The sequence below is a fragment of the Puntigrus tetrazona genome, chromosome 12 (genome assembly GCF_018831695.1).
Source record: "Puntigrus tetrazona isolate hp1 chromosome 12, ASM1883169v1, whole genome shotgun sequence".
NCBI classification, from domain to species: domain Eukaryota; kingdom Metazoa; phylum Chordata; class Actinopteri; order Cypriniformes; family Cyprinidae; genus Puntigrus; species Puntigrus tetrazona.
In genome coordinates, this window is record NC_056710.1 from 12,732,087 (window position 1) to 12,752,707 (window position 20,621).

Below are 20,621 nucleotides of genomic sequence, written 5' to 3' on the forward strand. Positions count from 1 at the left end.
TGATTCATAAATGTTTTGATTCAAGAAGAGGACCGATTTATTTGCGTAAAAAAAAGACTAGTCACTTGACTCGCTTAAACGAATCGGCTCGTAGTTAAGCGACCACACGCACTTACAGGTGCCTTGCATGCGAATAATGAGAACTTTCACCACCCAATCAAACCTCTTGATTAAATCCATAATTGGTTTTAAGGAGTGTGTTCTCAGAATAAGAACCCTACTAAAAGGGAACGTTCTAAAAAGTTCTACCAAGGTTCTCTCCAGTAACATTAATAGAACGCTTGTTCAAAAACCTTTAATGACGTCCTCAAAGCACAAAAACATAAATTGTTAATGAGACGTTTCTCTAAAACAATTAGTTGGACATGGTTTAAACGGCATTTAAAAAAGTTCCCTGTTTACATAAACCTTTAAAACTGGACGTTTTTAACCATAAATAAAGTTTTCGTGACTTCATGGGAATGTTATTAAACTTTCTATTTTCGTTAGCTGAAAAAATTCTTGTTGGTTCTCAACTCTAATTGTAAGTCTCGCGGATGCCCTAAACGCTGTCTACATAGACAGCCCACAAGCTTTTGAGATACGGCCACAGAATCTCAGTACAGTACATAGGAAATGACTCATAGAGGAGTTGAACCCCAACGCGTGGGTGTGGGCGCTATTAAAACAAGACTGAAAGTTTGGGGTGGGTCATTCACACGCGCTGCTTTTGCTATGCTTGAAACCCATTTGCGGCTTTTAATCTTTTGAAATCGCCGTGGGATTTCAATACATATATATATAGAGCTCAATGGATTCCGGTGCTGTGTTGCGTTGCCTCTATTGGATTACTCTATTGATCGCCACGCTTATTCACGGAATAAACGCGGACAAAAGTAAGAATATTCACATTTACTTGCTTAACATCCCCATGTTAAAACAGAGCGCATGTGTGAAGTTTGTTACGTATTTGTGTGTCGGTGAGGAAAGTTCCAACCTTATGTCTCATTTGTCCTTTTGCTATGAACATGGAGAGACGTGGAGTCAGTGGAGTTAATGACGATGAACTGCCTCATTCGTAATAGCTTCCTTTGCCCGTTACAGTTCCCACCGGTTCCGCATTCCAATGCACTTATTTCACTCCCGCCCGCTCCATGGGTTGTATTGTGCCCAGCTGAGAACAGTGCAGCACAAGAGGCTTCAGCTTTCCGCGAGGAACTTGAAGCTTGTAGCGCCTTTGTTCCTTTGGCATGTGCATGTTGCTGCTGGAACAGTTTGTTAATGGTACAAACGCTTGCAGTAATGAAAAAGGTGCGTTGTCTGTTATTGAAAAGTCTCAAGCAATGCCTCGGAAAGTGCCCATATCCCCTTGTTGTGTTCAGTGGCTTTAGTTAAGCAGTGATTTAATGCGGACAGAAAACCGATTCATGTCATGCCACAAAGTTACTTTATAACGAGGAAATTAGATTTAAAGTCTTATGGATTTAATCATGCGCATAAAAACATGCTTAGATCATCAGTATAGGCTACTACTGAGTGTGTGTGGGGGGGATCATAGTCAGGAATAAAAAAAACTATATATATATATATATATATACATTTGATATTGAAATAATTGAACTTTTGTCAGCATCACTTAACTTTTGTATATATATATATATATATATATATATATATATATATATATATATATATATATATATATAGATAGATAGATAGATAGATAGATAGATAGATAGATAGATAAATCGATAGGTAGATAGATAACTTTAACTCATTATTTTAACATAATATTAGCCTTATAGTAAGAACCTAAATGGTAATATGGCACCTCATCATTTTAGCAGAAGTACAAAAGGAAGACCTTTAGGCTGTATAGGGGCCCTTCAAATATTAACTTTGACAGTAGGGGTCCTTGGATTACAAAGGCTGAGAACTGACACCGAGGGGCAGAAATTCAAGCTGATGTTTACTGATCATTAAGCTTGCTTGGGTGTGCATGATAAAACATACAAGACTGATATTTTACTTTTGCTCAAGGGTGAAGTGGTGATAGAACTGTGATTTCAGTAGGCTACCTCTATTTCCAGAATGAACCCTTAGCTGAGCGGCCCACATTCACAACCTCAACCATCAAATAAGAACAGGCTGCTGAGGTCTGATTCGTTGCTCCCTGAACAGTTAACTGCTCCCTGAAAGGTTCACTTTTTAATGCAGTAAATATAATGCATCCATGAAAGTCTCCACGCAAGATCTATATCAGATTATAAATGAACAAATGTGAGCGGTGCACGTTGTTACGTCACACAACTTGTCAAGACATTTTGTAAAAGACTTTTAATCTGCACATTCGCTCATTTTAATGAAGTTGCTCCGACTAAGATCTGATAGTGATACCTGTGGCGCACCCACAGGGATTAGACGTCAAGAGTCATTTGTCAGAAAGCAAGTGTTCATTAGAAGTTGCCGATGTTCTCACGTCACAATAGCACTGCGGGTGATATTAGCTTCAGCAGATGTTTGTCATCTGTAGACCGCAGCTGTTTACGTGAAAGTCATTCAGTGGTACCTGCCTTACCGTTTTTTTCCTACATGCACCTCTTATTGCAAGCATGTGCGCGAGGCAAACCCTAAGCCCCGCGGCTTTCACTGATGACTCCATCGCCAACCCATTAGTTCTCTTAAAGTCACTTTTCCATGTCCTCAGTTCTCACTGTGGGACACTTCGCATGCACTCAAGGGCCGCAACACAGTCTGGCCGTGAGCTTAGTCTTGCTTACGCACACAGAGCATGAGTAATATCGTTTCCCCGCGAGTGCACCACCACATCACTGCAACGGAATTTCCCATCTCATTTCATATGAAAAAGAGGCAGAGCGAAGAAAGCGCTTGGATCGTCTTATTCGGTCGTAAAACATTACATTTTACCCATGTGCAAACCCTCTAAACCACCCCGAGTTATCTGGAAACGTGTGCAGAGCAAGTTGTTATTGTCAGTTTCGCTGTAATATGCTACCGCTATTTGACACCTTTTTGTGTGTGCTGCTTTGTTCAGTTTCTTCAGGTTCAGCCCTTTGTTTGAAATCCGAATTCTGGAACAGAGACGTCGCACAATGCGTTCCTTGTCATATATGCAAACAGTATCCGAAAACTCCATCGTGTGACACATGTGAGTATGTTCGATCAAAGTTAACACTATAATTTCCCTGAGAAGTAGTAGTTCGTGAACACTAAGAAAAAAAGGTACAAAAAGCCGTCACTGAGGCGGTACCCTAAGGTACAAAAACATCTTTGTACCTTTAGTAGGCTTACTAGGCTACCATAAAGGTACACATTATAATCAGCATATTTTAAAAGTACATATTATCAGCTTACCTGCAGGTTTACATATCTTTTTTGTTAAGTTGCAGTAGCGACTGCGGCGATAAAATATATAGAATATCATAGAATGAAGATTAAAAAATTGTGACTTTTTCCTCACCTTTTGTCTCAGAATTGCAAGATATTTTTATTTACTTATTTTCTTGTTGAAAGCAGGGCCTTTTCTACTATTTTCAAAAAATGTACAAATTTATTTGAATCTAGGTCCACTTGTTAAGAATGAATAAACTTGAATAAAAAAACAGTACATTTTTGCTTTAGTCATTAAAATGGTCCTATATTCCCAAACTGAATGAGATTAAACACTGCATGAGAATGCATTGTAAGTACATTCTTTTGCAATAGGTCAAAGCTTATGTACAGAGAAGGAGTGGTCAGATTCTTTCTGTATGATCCAACGAGCTGGAGGTCTTCCAGTAACATTGTCCTGTGTTTTTAAGGCCCACCCATAGAGCCTTCGGATTCCTGGAGGGTGGCAGCAATTACCAGTTTATCTGTCCTGGCAGGCGTAATTGTTTGCGGAGCCTTGCTCATAGGCATTCTAGTACATCAATGCAGGTCCAAGAGGACTTTACGTGGTGAGATATTAACATTACAGCGCAATTTTAATTCTCACATTCTCCTTCTGAGCAGGACTCAAAACTAACTCAACTTCTTCTGTGCACAATTCAGACCCAATTGAAGAGACAACAGGACCCCTTTATCCAGTTTAGGATCTTCGTAAGGTAAGGCTTGAAAAGTGTAACACTTTTTTGAAATGCGTTATGGAATTTTAGTTTTGTTCATATGCAGTCTTTTAATTGTTTGCAGCTCATGAAACTCAAGCTGACGAAAATGAATATGGACTGTTACTCCAGTGAACTAATGCTCCAGTTGGTTAACACTGGCTGGTACCTCAACCACAGAGTGTTCTATGAGTAGCATCTGATTTGTCTAATTTATTACATTAGTAGGCTATGTCATGCATAGCAAATGGTTATGCACAAAAGCTGCACTGAGACCCTCCTTGTCACTCACTGTGCAGAATAGGTTTGCAAGCCTTAGGTGCTAAGTGACATCCTATGGACAGCATGATAGCATATATTATATATTCCTTTTTTTGGAACCCTTAAATTGCTTTTGTGACGGGTCTTGTTATACTGTTTTTACAGACATTTGAGGCCATTCATGTTGCACTTAAGAGTGCACTGTAGATGCATTCCCACTTGAACATTCCTTGTTAGATTTGTGAACATGACAAACAAATAACCACAAACAGTTTAATATAGCCGACGTAGAGCTAAACTTTTTTTTACACAAATATGCCTCCCTAAACAGATTTAGTATGCACAGCCATTTGAATGTATTTGTAATCATTGTTTGTACAGTTGAATTATCTATTTTTATAGTGTTGGAATACTACGCACTGTATAGATGTAGCCCTTTTGTACAACAATGTTGTGACACCGACTGGCTCAGCAGCCTGTCTATGGCATTGATGAACATTCTGGAGACACTGAAGACCAGCGAAGCAACAGAAGCCGATATCCTGAAAGACAAGAGCCGCCAGCTGACGTTAACAGATTCTCTGAGAAAGAGTCGCAGGTGTCAGATTCCATCTTAGTTTTGTTGCCTTTATATGCATAAGAGATTAGATAGTTTAGAGTGATATTTACGTACATGTATCCCAGTACATTTAATCTCTCGTATTTTATCATTTCAACTTGCTAAAATATTTTGAAAGGATAAAATCGCCAGTTTTAGATGTGTGTAGCCAGCTATGGGCATTAGGAAAACGTATATATTTATATACAGCAGATGCTAAGGAGTAGTTAACTTGTTTGAATGACTTAAAGCATGTTTAGCAAGAGGGTAATCTCATGAAACATGTGAAACACGGTAACATCAACCCAGAATCATAAGAAAGAAATTATATTTTGCTTAAAGAAATTGTTGCATTGTTTTCAAGAAGCACATTTTATACCCCAGTTTCCAAGAATACTTCATGTACCTCATTGTGTATCACTGCCATGTTTGTCAGAAATCTAGGAACATCAAGAAGCTAGTCCAGAACCTTGATGAACATAAACCTGTGAAGCATGCACGGCGCTGTCACAGTCTTGAGTAAAGTTGGTTGTGTATTTGTGCCTTACTCATTCGTAATTACTCCACAGACTGCAGAGGAAACTATGCATTTCAATAAAATAAAGAGACAACTAACGCATTTGTCTGTTGTTTTTTTTTTTTAAGCACCCAATTTGCATTTATTACACTTTAGGACCCAATATGATAGCAGAATCATAAACCCCGTCGAAACAATTTTCATTTGCATATTCTAAAATAATCATATGCTTAAATGTTAAAACAGAGATAAGAAATAAGAAGCGAAAACACACTGCTATATTGGTTTTATTCAGTTCAAGAAAGTGAGGGCATCAACACCTACAAATAAACATCTGCTTATTAAGGTCCCTACTTGAGAAAGAGAAACATTGATCATGTGAACAAAAATAAATATTTTATATTTAAGATATATGCAACTGATTACAGCGAGTCTCAGTTGTCAGTTTAAGTTTTCTCAAATGCAATGAAGCCATTAATACATGAAAGTCTGCAAATTCTACTCTTAAATAATCAGTAAGCACTGATCTATAGGCTTAAAAGGAAACCATCTTACAAATAATTTAATCCAAGTAGGGTGGTGATATGAAATGGCACATTGAAATTCAATCTGGCATCAACGACAGACACAGAAGCCTTGATGCAAGAAGCATCAAGCTAAAATGTATTTTCTTACATTACGTCTAGTAAGTTGCGAGACCTGAGCATTTTAAAAAACTGTTGAAAAGAGATTAGTCTGTGAATTCCTGCCCTAACAGAGCCCGACCGATCATGGATGTGTTGGGTCCATTAATTTTTTGTGCTCCAAAATGCTTGAGCATACTTCCACTTCATAAAACATTTACTAGAAAAGTATGCGCTAAGAAAACTGAAATATTTGTTGTTCTTTCAAATACGCTGTTGTGAATGCTTTTAAAGAGGTATTTCTTAAGTGTTTACAACCATTATCTAGAATACCTACATAATCGACCAATCTAGCATTTATCACACATTTAATACCATGCATAATGTGTACCACATTTAACAGTATTAAAGACAAGAAATATGTTTACATTTCAAATATTAATGTAAGGTATAAATAGTTCTATTTAAATAAATAAATATCTTTGAGATTTTCTACAAGACAGGCCTTAGTGAAGGTTGCTGTTTAACAGCCTTACCAGTGTCATCCATTATGAAACTGCAGGAACATCAAGAGTATGTTGGTCTTAATGAGACAATGATTACAGCACATCTACCATGAGCAGTACAATAACCTGAAAATATGGAAGCACTTAATACAAATATAATGAGAAGGATAGTATGTATCCTTTTATTCCCATAACACCTTAAAAAAAAACATAACAGCTTGTTTTGTTCCCCCTCCGATTATGCCAAATAATCGGTCAGGCTCTTGAAGGCAGCACTAGGTAGGAGTCTGGACAGAAATACTCATCCAAGCTCGCAGTCTGAGACCTATCATAGTACCAAACAATTTGTGCACTGTGTGGGGACACAAAACAAATGAAATAAAATAAAACCTAAAATGGTCTCTGACAGGCACTGTCACTTATTCTAAAATGTCTACAGTATTACTGTCCCTACCAGAGGTAGTATCTTATCAATGCCAGTTTTAAGTGTCCATTAAAGAACAACATTTGAAAACACAACAGTAAAGGAGGCAAGTCTTGCCAAGATTAGCATCAGTGTGTGACACCATCTGGACAAGTACATCAGAAAACCTGATGTCGTACGATTATTGGCATTGGGCCTTGGGTGGAGAAAAGAGTCTTGTAATAGAATAATGTTTTGAAATCTTCCCTTGAAGCGGCAAGACTGGAACGTGGCCTTAGAGGAAAGGGTCCACACCCAGTCCCATGAATTCATTCTCTTCCATGCTGAAGGAGGACTCATAAGTCTGTTGGGTATTCTGATGCATCTTCTGATGGTGCCGGAGGTTGGACTTGCTAGAGAAACGCTTGTCGCAAAGGAGGCAGGAGAAAGGCTTCTCTTTGGTGTGGATGCGCCTGTGGCAGATAAGCTGGGTGGAGACCCGGAAGGCCTTGCCACACTCCAGGCACTGATAGCGTTTGGGTTCTGTGTGAATGCGCCTGTGATTCTTCAGCGCCATGAGATTGGTGAACTCCTTTTGGCAGACCGAGCAAAAGAAGGAGCCGGTCTTGTGGCTGTTCTTGTGGTTGAGCAGTGAACCAGCGTGGCGGTAAGTACGTCCACAATGCTCACACACATGACTTTTCTCTTCCTTACCATATCCCTCGTTACTTTCCTGCTGGTCTTGTGGCTCAGGGAATCCGTGCACTCTGCTGAAGGCTGAATCGATTTTAGGAAGGCTCTGAATTCCTATCTGTTGGTCTATTGCAGAGTCCCAGGCTAAATCCTGCTGTATCTGCATACCTTGCTCATGGTGTGACTGCCCCTGCAAGCCACCATGGAGCTCCTGGTGCTGCTGAAAACTAGCCAAGTTTGGAAAGTTCTGTTGACACATGTTGCAGTAATAGGGCAGTCCCTTACTATGCACCTCCATGTGGCTCTGCAAGTGTGCAAACTCACAGAAGGTTTTCCCACAGTCTGGGCAGCAGTGGCGAGCCATTTGAGAATGGCTCTGTAAATCCAGAGGGTCCGTGAATGTTTTCAAGCAGAGAGTGCAGTGGAGGAGGTCAGTAGAATGAGTCTTCTTGTGGTTAAGAAGGGAACCAGCATGTCTATAAGAGCGTCCGCACTGATCACACCTGTAACAAAGGAAATGACTGGCATCAGATGAAAGATGGGTAAAGACAGATGTTCAAATAACATTTAAGAAAGAAAAAAAATGACTCACGTATAGCATTTGTCCACACCATCTTGATTTACAGTAGAGTTTGGATTGCCGTTTCGGTAACAGCGATGTCTCTTTAGCCCAGACTTTCCCTGGAAGCTTTTGCCACATGTTTGGCAGCTGTAATGAGTTACTCCCCGTGCATGGATTTTTTGATGATTGTACAGGATACTGGAGAGACGGAAAGCTTTACCGCAAGTAGGACAGACATACTTTTTCTTTTGCGTGTGAATGCGTGTGTGGTTTCGTAAAGCCATGGGATTGGAAAAGGGCTTGGCACAAAAGGTGCAGGTGAAATGGCCTGTTTTGTGAGTGTTTTTATGGTTTAACAAGCTACCAGCGTGACGGTAACTGCGACTACAAATGTTGCACTTAAATGGTCGTTCTTCTTTTCCTAGGTCTGCACCATCGTTGTCACCATCTACATCTCCTGGGGGAACCGAATTATGGGCAGTCTCTTTAGTACAGGTGTGCCCTTCAAGTAGCTCAGTATCTGGAAATACAAGACGGCACTGCTTGCAAGTCATATCCTTTTCTCGTTTGTGGCTCCTGACCTTTCCTCTTGCTGCTGCATTTCTTTTATTTGTCGAACAAGTGTGGTTGAGTAACTGTTTGTTCCCTCTGAAGGCCTTTCCACAGTCTTGGCAGCGGTGTCTTTTGACGGCAAAGTGTATTCGCAAATGGTTCTTCATTGCTAGCTGATTGGAGTAGGTGTTGTTGCACAATGCACAGTAATATTCACCTGTCTTGTGCGAGTTTTTGTGGTTGACCAGGCTTCCTGCATGACGATAGCTTCGTCCACACTGATCACAGACAAAAGGGCGAGGGTCTCTGGGATCTCCCACCTGGCCCTCTTTTTCTTGGCTAGACTGATCACTGTTAGAGGTCTGCCGTTGCTTGTGGCGTCTACTCATTCTCCTCCTGCTAGAATTAGGTGCCTGCATTCCACTCCCTGAGGCATTCCCACTCATCTGCATGAGTGTCTGAATTTGTTTGTTGAGCTCTTCAATCTTAGCCTTGTTTTCCTGATGTACCCTCTGGTGGTTCAACAGTTGTTTATAGATTTTGAATGCTTTCCCACATTCTGCACATCTATGCCTGGTAGAAAAAGAAAAAGGTCAGATAAAAAAGAACTTGGCTGTAAAACAATATAGATGAAGTACTTTTTTCAAAGCAACCCAATTCAGAATTTTTTTTTAAATACTTACTTTTTAACATCAAAGTGTGTCCTCTGGTGATTCTTGAGAGCCAGCAAATTATAAAAACGCTTTTGGCAAACAAAGCAGCGAAACACTCCAGTTTTGTGAGACTTCTTATGATTGAGTAATGATCCAGCATGTCTGTACGAACGACCACATTGGTCACACTTGTACTGGCGCTCTCCATCATGTAGATTCTCCTGCAAAAGATGCCGTTGAAATGTACTTCTAATGAGCCGTTTCTCTCCACATTTATCCTCCACTTGTCCATCTCGTTGTCCTGTGCAGTTGTGGTTATTGAGGTGATAAATATCACTGCAGCTAATGCCACATTTACCACAAATAATACTTTCCATTTCCACTTTTGGTTTGAGCTCATTCTGGTGGTTGGTTACAAATTGTTCTTGTGGATTACCTTCTATATTGCTATGCAAGAGCTGGTGGGTTTGTAGGTCTTGTTTCTTTGTAAAGCTCTCTCCACAAGTGCTGCAGATAATAAGACTGCAGTCACCCTGCTGATTTTCACTCGGTTCATCTTTCTTGACCTCTAGAGAAGATGATGAACCACATGCTGAAGGTGCACCATGTGTTTGAGTATGACCTCTGAGATGGCTTCGCAGTGCACGCATGCTAGTGTAGTGATTCCCACACACTGAGCACTGATACATCTCTCCATCATCCTCCTCTTCATCATCTTCATCTTCTTCACATTCAGCTTTAGCTTCACTGTCACTCATCTCACCATGAATGTTGTCATTAATGGTCTGCTGCCGGAAATAGGCCTCTGCTGCACTAGCGTTGTGTTCCTCAAAACCAACATCTTCCTCTGACTCTTCTAAGAAATGTTGATGCTTTGTGTTGTGAAAGTCCATGTGACCAGGTGAGCCGTTCATCATGGTCTGATACTGCTGATTCAGGAGGGGACAAATGTGTGACTTGATTCCTGCAATATCAGTAAATGTTTTACCACAGTCAGCACACATGTGCCTCTCCATGAGGTGTTCATCCTGAGGTAGGTGCTCATCTGAGAAGGAGCTGTCAAACTGCTCATGAAATTCAGTAGCATTCATCTCATTCACATGCTCCTCATCGGAGTTATGCTGCACAGAGACTACCATGTCCTGAGAGAGGCCTAAAATTCCACTTACATCTCCTTCATGTGATGGAAAACAGTTCTGTTGGTTCTCATGTGTCAAGGGCTCTGAGGAAAGCCAGTCACCCTCAGAACTAGCAGGCAAAGATGCAGGCCTTCCCTTATGGATCCGAAGGTGGCTTCGCAAAGCCGCCAAATGTGGGTAGTTCTTGCGGCAGATGGAACATTGAAAGATCCCAGTTTGATGGGACCGTTTGTGATTTATAAGACTGCCTGCATGCCTGTAGCTTTTGCCACAGATGTGGCACTTGAATCTGCGATCAAAACTGTCAACATCTTCTACTTTGATGTTATCAGTACCCTGTGCTAAACAATCAGGGTTGAGGTTTTCTGATGGTAGGGCCATTGGCTGTCCCTGAGCATGTAGAGTCAATGGATTTTCATCTAAAGAGTGGGGTAGATAAATATGACCATTTTCCAATGGCTCATCTGCTTGGGAATATTCAATTGCTTTATCAAGTAGCGTGGGCAATGGTGGAGTGTCACTAGTGGGGGGATAAGAATTAGACTCTGGAGAATGAGTAACACTATCATCGTAAGAAAAATTGTGCTCCTCTGACAAGTTAGTAGGGAGCTCAAATGACACTGAGGAAGAGTTATGCAAGAGAATGTGATTTTGAAACTCGTCATCATTAGCAAAAGCAACCTGACATAGGTGGCAAAAATGTATATTAGCATCACCATTCTGTGGCATAACATGAGGGGCAAGTTCTTGCTTGCATTCTGTGAGGGCAGCTTTAGAGTTCTGCACACTGAGACGACCTCGAGTTTTACTGTGTATTCGCTGGTGACTATTAAGTGCAGCAAGATTGTTGAACTGTTTAAAACAGATTGGACACTCAAATAACCCCATTTGATGAGTTTTCTTATGATTTATGAGACTGCCATGATGTCTGTACGTCTTGTCACACAAGTCACATTTGAATGGCCGGTCTCCAGCATCATCCTCAGCTGCCATATCACTTTCTGTGTTGGTGTTTAAAATGTGTTCTGACATGGCACCATTACTAAGGCTGCTCATTGGAGCAATATTCAGCTTCATGTCTGGCTGCAAATCTGGTATCATGTCAAAATCCATCTCCTCTAGATGCAGCAACTCATCATCTTTATAATCACTTTCAATAAGACTGTTTGCAGAATCCTTTGTCCTGATTTGAGGCTCTTTATTGCGATGGACCTTTTGATGGGTGGCCAGCTGAGTTGCAAGGCGAAAAGCCTTTCCGCATTCTGTGCAAGAATATTTCTTTCTAGACGTGTGAATCCGCAGGTGGCTTTTTAGAGCCAATGCATTGGAGAGCTTCCTAGAGCATATATGACACTGAAAAGAGCCAACCTCGTGTGTTTTTCTGTGGTTAGCCAAGCTGCCTGCATGCCTGTAGCCTCGTCCACATTCATCACATTTGTACTTCCGTTCCTCTTCCGACTGATGAAAAGTATCCGTATGCTCCAAAAGACTAGGCATGCTTGCACATACTACACCACAATGTCTACACGAGAAGCCTTTGGTCCGGCCTGGCTCTTGCATAGCTATAATGGTATAGTATATTCATAAGAAATGTCAACAAGAGCCAGTTTGAATTACTGTGAGGGACAAACCTGTCCTTGCTATAATCAAATCAGCTTGTTTGAAGAGATGTAAAGGCAACATTCAAAAAATTAGCTGAGAATACAGCCGGTTCCATTCCACTGGAAAAATGTCATTGAGAAGATGATGTAAGCGCAGACACTGGATGAAATCTGTAACAGGAAAACCATTATTTACCTTTAAGTTCACACAGGGCAGTTGCACAACAAGAAAATCAATAATAATGATAAGCCAACATTAACATTGCTTTCTAAAGTACTTAAGTCTTCACAAAATGCTCTGAGTATACATAATCAATGAGTAATTAAATAAAAGGAAACATTCTAACATGTGTACACTAAAACACTGCACTGGTTTATATAGGAAATTCAAGCAAAACAAAGACTGTATCTTCAGTCTTTATATGACTTTCTTTCCATATGATAGCCTCAGTCAATTATTGCATGGACTAAAATGAAATAAAAGGAAATACTGACTGAAGCTGTGATTCTGCCTGACATCTCCATTAATGCCGTTTAAAGAAAATCCTACAGGGTTCTAATGTCATGAGGATGAGTAAAAAAATTTTTAAAAACGATTCCTTCAAAAAGGTCTCTATTATTGTTAGCACTTTAAACAATTATTAATTTATTAAATTGTTATTCATCTATCAAAGAGACCACAGAACAAAATAAGATTGACTTCAAAGGACAAATAATGACTTTTCTTTGGTTGAACTGTATCTTTAATAAACACTTTTTACATGTTTACATTAAAAAGTGTTCATTAAGCACACAAAACACACCTGATGATATGATGATTAAACCAACTTCGATGTTATATATAAAACCAAATTACATGCAGGGGTATATTCATTCATATCTATTTACCATAAATCATGATGCCTTTAGTCAGCTCCGGTTTTATTCTTCTTTACATCTTATTTAAAAAAAAACAACAACATTCAATTAAATAACGAGGATACAGCTTATCTATCTGGATCTGGCAATACCACTGATCTCTAATGGCAGATTTTTAGGTAGAATGTATATAGATGAGTGGACAGCTTGAAGGATCAACTCCAACAGTTAGGTGACAGACTGCCTCACACAATGGAGCTTTATTGACACAGTAAACACTTGCCGAGTACATTAGCCTAGCAGCTAGCAACACGAGCATAATCTTGATAGTTTTAGTAGTCTTATAACCGTAGTCTAAATTAATATAGTAGACAAACTGCCCGTGAGTTGAACCGAATAAAATATGTATTTGGGAGAGGCAGTAGCATCCTATCCCGTTGCGAGCTAGTTAGCATTTGGCGGCTAGAAACTACGGCTAAAACTAACCCACTGATACGGCAAAAAAGACGCTAAAAATATACATACTGAATGTTGCAGTCTCCCTGTGTGATGTTGGTGCATGTGATATCGGCACCCCGTTTACTTTATTTTAGTTTCAGGACGGGCGTGTTCGTCCCCCTTTCTACCAATTGTCTTTTCCCCCATCCCACTCGACTCACTTCCTGCTCTTGTTGCTAGGAAACAGGAAATGTGCATCCGCGAAAAACGTCCGTACGTTTCATATGTGGTGTTTTCTTCAACAATGCATTTTAATTAGAAAGTGATTTCTTTACATTATTTCTACCTTCTCCGCCAACTTCTACTGGGATAATTTAACAGCATGAAATAAATAAAGTTTAGCACGCGTTTTTCCAACAACGTTTGCTCACTCACCAAGAATGTTTTGTTTTTGTAATATATAGGCACACATTTGGGCAAACACACCAAGTGTTTAAATATACATTTTATAATTAAATATTATAAAGCTAACAGAACTTCTAGGAATTTGTTCCACCCGTTACATTGCATTTCCGAAGCCTCATTTTTGTTTGTTCGTTCATTCTTTAATGTTGTCACTGATATTTATAACAGCTTGCACTATTAAAAATTCACAATTCCACCGTGTCGGTTCTTAAATATATTCCAAATATGCAATTAACAGAACCGCAGTTACAGCACGATAAGTTTTAGCAGATTCGCATTTTGTTATGTAACTTTATATGCACAAAACAACTGCACATCCACGTACATTCAAGTGAGCATACATAATTTCCCCTCCCACAGGCTCTCTCTCCACCCCATTTTATCCCACTCACCATGCCTTGTGGTCCGTAGAAACAGCGTAGCAAGAAGAGCAAAATAACAGAGGCATGAATGCGTTTTAATTTAAAAAGAAATTCAGATCATTTTGTAGACATTCCCCAGGTGGTGAGTGAGGAAGTCATGAAGGCTCACATCTCTGCGTTCACTGGGTAATTTCGTCGTGGTCCTAAAGCCGCCGACCTTCTCCTGATATTGATCGATTCGCAATTCATTGTCAAAGACACAAACGTCTCTCCGGAGAGCACAAAAGGTACGTAATGTAAATCGCATTTTGTATGCACACTAAAGAGGCTAAAAACGATAACATTCTGTTATGCAGTGATTATAATGAAGTGACAAGCGTCCGACTGCAAATTGCTTCGCATGTTCAGCGGTCCTAAAGCCAGCCATTTTGTGTTATGGTGCAAGCTGAAAGAGCAATTGTGTGCTTTAAAAACATGTTCATTAGCTCTTTGAATTACCAGTGTGTTGTATTTGCATTGCTTCCGTTTGGTCATGGTCGTCATGTTAAATTTATCTTAACATCGAAACGTAATTCAGTTTTATACACAAGCAGCTCAGATGCCAACTTCCTTTGAGAACAAGAGCCTCTTTCCTAATTGTCCCTGAGGTCCTAATGCCGGCCATTTTGTGCTGCCTTCCCCATTCAAGCGTATTTAACTTTTTTTTTAAAACAAAATATTCACCATGGTTTTTGCCAAAATGCTACATATTAGGCTTTATTTAAATACACTGTAGGTTATATACATTCTATTTTAAATAATACATGCTGCAGTTATTGTTCTTGTTTTAATTTGCCTCCATTGTCACAAAATAAAACAAATATACTAAATGCATTTTTAAATATGAAAAGTTTGCTGATCATGATATTTTTTTTGGTCTGTGGTCAATTTACAAAAGTATAAAAACTATATAGCAGTATATATTAGCAACTAGTATATATTACGTTGGAACAAGGAATTAACATATAAGAGCATGAACATAAATTCAAGGCACTCAGTGTATTTTGTTGTTCTCTCCAGCATCATCAGGATGGCTTCACCCCAGCCAGGTAGCCCACCAACCACAGAACAGTATACACCACCACCTTCTGAGGCTGAGCCCAACAAAGAACCAGATAACTCATCAGAACAGCCTACAAGAAGAAGAGGCCAAGGGAGACCGCCAAAAACTTTGCACACTTTCAAATGCTCGACATGTCAGGAGGTTTTTACCGGCCCTTCAGCTCTACAAAGCCACAAGCTGTCAGCACATGGTAAAGACAAGCAGCAGCAATACACCTGCGGTAAGTGCACAAAGACGTTCTCCAGCCGGGCGCAGCTTTCCAAGCATCAGCGCTCCCACTCTGCTCAACGTCCGTTCCAGTGCCCACACTGCCATAAGGCTTACAAGACTCCAACGGAGTTACGCAACCACAGCCGTTCACACACAGGGGAGAAACCGTTTGTTTGTTTTGACTGTGGCAAGGCATTTATGCAGGCCATTTGCCTGCGTATCCACATGACGCAGCACAGTGGAGAAAGGCCTCATTCTTGCCCTCATTGTTCTAAGAGTTATCCCACACTATCCAAACTGAAAGTACACCAACGATCACACACCGGGGAGAAGCCTTACTTTTGTTCAGAGTGTGGGAAGAGTTTCGCCGACCCTTCGGTGTACCGCAAACATCGGCGTAATCACCAAGGCCACCGACCGTATGCTTGCAGCCAGTGTGGCAAAACGTACACGGAGCTGAAGGACTTGAAGAACCACGAGCGTTCTCACACGGGCGAGAAGCCTTACCTGTGCTCAGACTGCGGAAAAGCCTTCTCCCGCTCGTCCTCTTTGGCTTGCCACTTGCGTATCCACTCCAAGAGCAAGCCGTATCAGTGTGATCAGTGCGGCAAAGGCTTTACCCAGCTCTCCTCGTACCAGTCCCATCTTCGTACCCACTCGGGTGAAAAACCCTTTTTGTGTCCACAGTGTGGCAAGATGTTCTCCGATCCTTCTAGTTTCCGCCGACACCAACGGGCGCATCAGGGATTCAAGCCGTACCCTTGTGACAAGTGCACTAAGAGGTTTCGGCAGCCTGCGGACCTTGCAGTGCATCAGCGTGTGCACTCGGGTCAGCGGCCCTACAAATGCCAGCGTTGCGATAAAGCATTCGTCGCTTCTTGGGATCTCCGACGCCACATGTTGGTTCACTCCGGCCTGCGGCCTTTTTCGTGCACAGAATGTGGCAAATCCTTTACGGAGCGCTCTAGTCTGAACAAGCACAGAAGAGTGCATTCAGGGGAGCGTCCTTACAAATGCCAGCAGTGTTTCAAGTCGTTTGTTGTCTCATCCAGTTTGCGCAAACATGAGAGGACACACTTGTCCGAGAGGCCGTTGCAGGTCCAGGCCACTCCTGAAACGGCACAAATGTTTCCCACCACCCTGCCCCAGTTCTCCTGCTCTCACTGTGATATGATATTTGGAACGTGGGAGGAAGTGCAGGCCCATTCCAGCCTACACACCATCTCTCCTCCATCTGATTCTACTGTTTCGGCTTTACCTATTGGCCCGTACATTTGTGTGACCTGCCAGGCAGAGTTTGTTCAGCTGGCCGATATGCAGGCACATGAGAAACAGCACCCCAAGCCAAGACCTCACGTTTGTGACCAGTGCGGTAAGGGTTTTCTGAATAAAGCCGGGCTCCGTAAACACCAGCGCATCCACTCGACCAGTCGGCCACATTGCTGCGCTGTTTGCGGAAAGGCTTTTCTTTTCGCTGCCTACCTTCGCAAACATTTACGCACCCACCGTGACACTGAGTCCTCACCCCCCCTTCCTCAGGGAGACATAGTGCACAGCCAACCCCTGCCGTCTCCACCAAGTGCTGCGTCACCTTCAGGATCCGAGCCTACCGCTATTTCTCTGACTGTTCCGGTGACCGTGCCGGTTTCGGCATTTCAGACAATGCCAGCCCATGTGTATATAGACAAGGAGGAGGGGCTCTAAACTAATCGCTGGCTGTGTCAGCTGCTTTGACAGAATCTCGCAAAAACCAATAAAATCTCATTTTTAAATAATATTAAATGCTTAAGTGCATAAAAAGCCACATAATAATGTCTTTAATTTACTTTGATATTGTACAGAAATGTTTTTCTCTTTGGAAATGTGCCAAGATTGCTGACACTTTTAAAAAAAATTTTTTTTGGTATGTCTGAATCAAAGAGTAAGTTAATGGTTCTCCTTATTGTCATAATCACAGATTTAACTAAATAAATCATGTTCATACATAGCCAGAAACTATCAGCGCCTCCAATAAAGTAAAAAGTTTGCACACTCACAAAAAACATCTCGCTTGTGTTTTTTATTTCTTGTTTGTGAGTGTGTAGACATTTTACAAGCTTTTACTTTTTGATGTTTATACCACAAGACTTCACTTATTTCATCAGTTTTTTTTCTCCATCAACAAACTATTCAAATTTCTACTGTATTTTATTTTTGTGAACAGATGTTATCTTTTTTTTTTTCCTTTCTTTCTTTTTTTTTTTTTAAGGCAATGAGCCAGTGTATGTGGTGGTAAATCTGACAGTAGTATGTTTTGTACATGATAAAATGCTTTTATGCTGTACAGCTAAACAATATCGACTCCTGTTGTTCTTTATAAGTCCATAAGCAAAATCGTACTTCATGGATTTTTGACAGTTTGGTGTAGTGTAATATTTATGATTTTAAGTCTCATTTATAATATCATTCACAAATTTGGACACAGTGAGGTGTGTTCACTCTGATCTTAAAAATGTCTTGTGTAGGCACAAAGATATAATTTACAATATAGTTTTGTCATGGAAAAAAAAAAGCAGCAGACAGTTTCAATTTAATAGTTTTGATAACTTTATTATTATTATATATGTGGAATAAAATTTGCATTAGCAGTAAAAAAAAAATTGCATGTGTGTCAGGAAAAAAATTTAACTAGTGTTAAAACGGAATTTAAATTGCACTCCTATTAAACTGTAATGTCATTTAAATTTGGTTTGGAAAATAATTTAAAGAAGGGAAGAGCAGTAAACGTTTAACATTTGAAGTGTGCTAAATATAATAATAATAAAATATTATTATAGACAAATACAGGTTTGTCTAAGTTAAGGCTTGTCTAACTAAGTTAAGAAAAAAAAAACTGTATAAATGTGCGAAACCATTTTTGATGACATGTGCAGTTACAGACTATATATTGGGTGAAGCTCAAAATGACAACTTCAGCACTGAACGAACACACAAAACCTTTGTTCCATATAAAAAGGTATGTTTGATTAATGTTCTTTAAACAAAATATCCATTCTGTTGTGTCTCATAATATACTAAATATCTGTAGTATAACTGTAATTGAATTATTATTATAATTTATTTTTACATTTTGTACAGATACTTTATTTCTGTAAAGAAGACATCCACCCTAGAGAGCAATGGCAGCGATAGTTACCGGGCTCATCCCAATCCTCCGCACTGCAGTGGACTCCACTGCCACATATAAAGGTCGCACCATGTGGTTCGGTTTGCTCTGCATCCGCCTAGTGACCGTCTTTCTGGCTCAGTTTCCATGGAAAAGCCTAAATGAGGATTTCGACTGTTCCAACAGAAACACCTTCTGCACTAAAGCTTGTTTTAATAAACACTTTGACAATTCTGTAGTGATGGCGTGGCATTTCCTCTTCATCCTCCTTGTGCTCTCAGTCCTTCTCATGGAGCTATTTTCCTCCCATCTTCGATCTTCATTCCAGAAGAAAAGGGAGAAAGAAATGGCATCTCAAAGCGAACAGGGAGCGGTCACTGATCCCACCACGACTGTTGGTGGTAGGATGATGATAGACCTCCACAAAAGCAAAAGCAGTGTTGCGGTGTACCTGTTCAGCATCGTGCTGCGGATTGCAGTGGAACTTTTGTTCGTGTATGTCTTGTTCTTCTGGGTTCTGCCCAAACTGGATGAAGAGCCGTTCCCTTGTCATGCACAAACCTTGGGCAACTGTTCAGTACAGCATTGTGTGGTCCGAGGGGCAGCAGAAAAGAGAATGTCTGTCTATGCTTTGCTGTTTATGTCTGCCCTGGTTATTATAACAAGTGGTCTGTTCTGTCTCTACTCAATAGGCCATTATCTCTGTAGTGGTTAAGAAAAGATTCCCATTGAACACAAGCATATGGAGTAGCTTTAATTCATGTTAAATGTTTTGTTACGGCTTACAGATGAATTTTTATTCAGTATGATAAAATGTAACTGTTGTTTAAATGTAACTTTGCAATAAACCATGAGCAAAAATTAGCCAAGGAAGTGCTTTTTGACTCTTGTGTGGTGTTTCTGTGTCTGCGTTTTTGTGCTGTTAGGTCAGGGTGGGAAGTCAAGTTTTGTGTAAATGTTGACTGAGCTGTTTTGTTTTAAAGTGATGCTGTTGTACTCACAGCTCTAACAATGTACAAGAAGTTCAAAAGTTTTAGAAAGCACAAAAAAAAAAATCATAATTTTTTGTTTTTAGTTTTGCTGACCAGATTTTATTTGTTTATATTATTCTCTACTTACATTTACATGTATATTAAATTAAAAAATGAATTAATAACTATTCATGCTGTATGTTTCAAACATTTTTAGTCACATTAGATAATCACAGACCATGCTGTAAAATCCATTTGGCCGATGGAGCAGATCAGTTGCAGAGATCTGTTTTGCAGCACAATTTTTCCACCTGTGGAGGCACCCGAGCATCACACTCATTAGATCTGGCACATCTGCGCACCTCACCATCTACAAAAATAAATCCAGAATAGCATTCACAAATTAAATGATACTGCGAATCATTGCTCTCCATCAATACATTGCTCTCCAACTATCCTATGCAGTTTCAATGTCAATACGGTCAACTCACAGGCTGGATAATGCATTGTGATTGTAATGCAGTTGTCAAAACCACTGCTGCAATCTTTCTCCTCTATGTCAGAGGATTCACAGAAGGGATTGTGTTTGTCAATCTTCTGGCAGTAGTTGCACCTCAGTGCCTGTGCAACTAATAAGACAATTTTGAAATCCTAGTTATAACCATGATTAAAAAAAGCTTCTGTGCTGAATTCATTATAATGTCCCTAAATATATATAGTTATTACTGTAAATCAAGATAAGTCGAGATGGTTTTACACTTACCACAGAGGGCACCTAAAAACACGATCAGAGCCAATGTGCGGTATCCCATCTTCATGTCTCTATCAAGCTGACAGTAATAAATAATAATATATATATATATATATATATATATAT

At 40.1% G+C, this 20,621-nt stretch overlaps 3 protein-coding genes across 6 annotated transcripts; 2 read left to right on the top strand and 1 right to left on the bottom strand.

Annotated features, from left to right (window-relative positions):
* Nucleotides 1-5,732: 5,732 nt before the first annotated feature.
* On the bottom strand, nt 5,733-14,557 carry znf646 (zinc finger protein 646). 4 transcript variants are annotated; one of them, XM_043253568.1, is made up of 5 exons: nt 14,347-14,557; nt 13,082-13,130; nt 9,484-12,364; nt 8,279-9,373; nt 5,733-8,189 (listed from the first exon to the last, which is right to left on the bottom strand). In XM_043253568.1, the coding sequence occupies exons 3-5, from the start codon at nt 12,150-12,152 to the stop codon at nt 7,289-7,291; spliced, it is 4,665 nt and encodes a 1,554-aa protein (XP_043109503.1). In that variant the 5' UTR covers nt 12,153-12,364; nt 13,082-13,130; nt 14,347-14,557; the 3' UTR covers nt 5,733-7,288. The 4 variants fall into 4 exon arrangements, with proteins under 4 accessions (XP_043109503.1, XP_043109500.1, XP_043109502.1 ...); XM_043253565.1 differs by lacking the exon at nt 14,347-14,557 and adding an exon at nt 13,577-13,728; XM_043253567.1 differs by lacking the exon at nt 13,082-13,130.
* znf668 (zinc finger protein 668) lies at nt 14,465-17,920 on the top strand. The gene is made up of 2 exons (XM_043253570.1): nt 14,465-14,603; nt 15,376-17,920. The coding sequence occupies exon 2, from the start codon at nt 15,386-15,388 to the stop codon at nt 17,330-17,332; it is 1,947 nt and encodes a 648-aa protein (XP_043109505.1). The 5' UTR covers nt 14,465-14,603; nt 15,376-15,385; the 3' UTR covers nt 17,333-17,920.
* Nucleotides 17,921-18,539: 619 nt separating this feature from the next.
* gjz1 (gap junction protein zeta 1) lies at nt 18,540-19,646 on the top strand. Its single transcript, XM_043253571.1, has 2 exons — nt 18,540-18,623; nt 18,746-19,646. Exon 2 carries the CDS (start codon nt 18,787-18,789, stop codon nt 19,486-19,488), a length of 702 nt encoding a protein of 233 aa, XP_043109506.1. The 5' UTR covers nt 18,540-18,623; nt 18,746-18,786; the 3' UTR covers nt 19,489-19,646.
* The last annotated feature ends 975 nt before the right edge of the window (nt 19,647-20,621 follow it).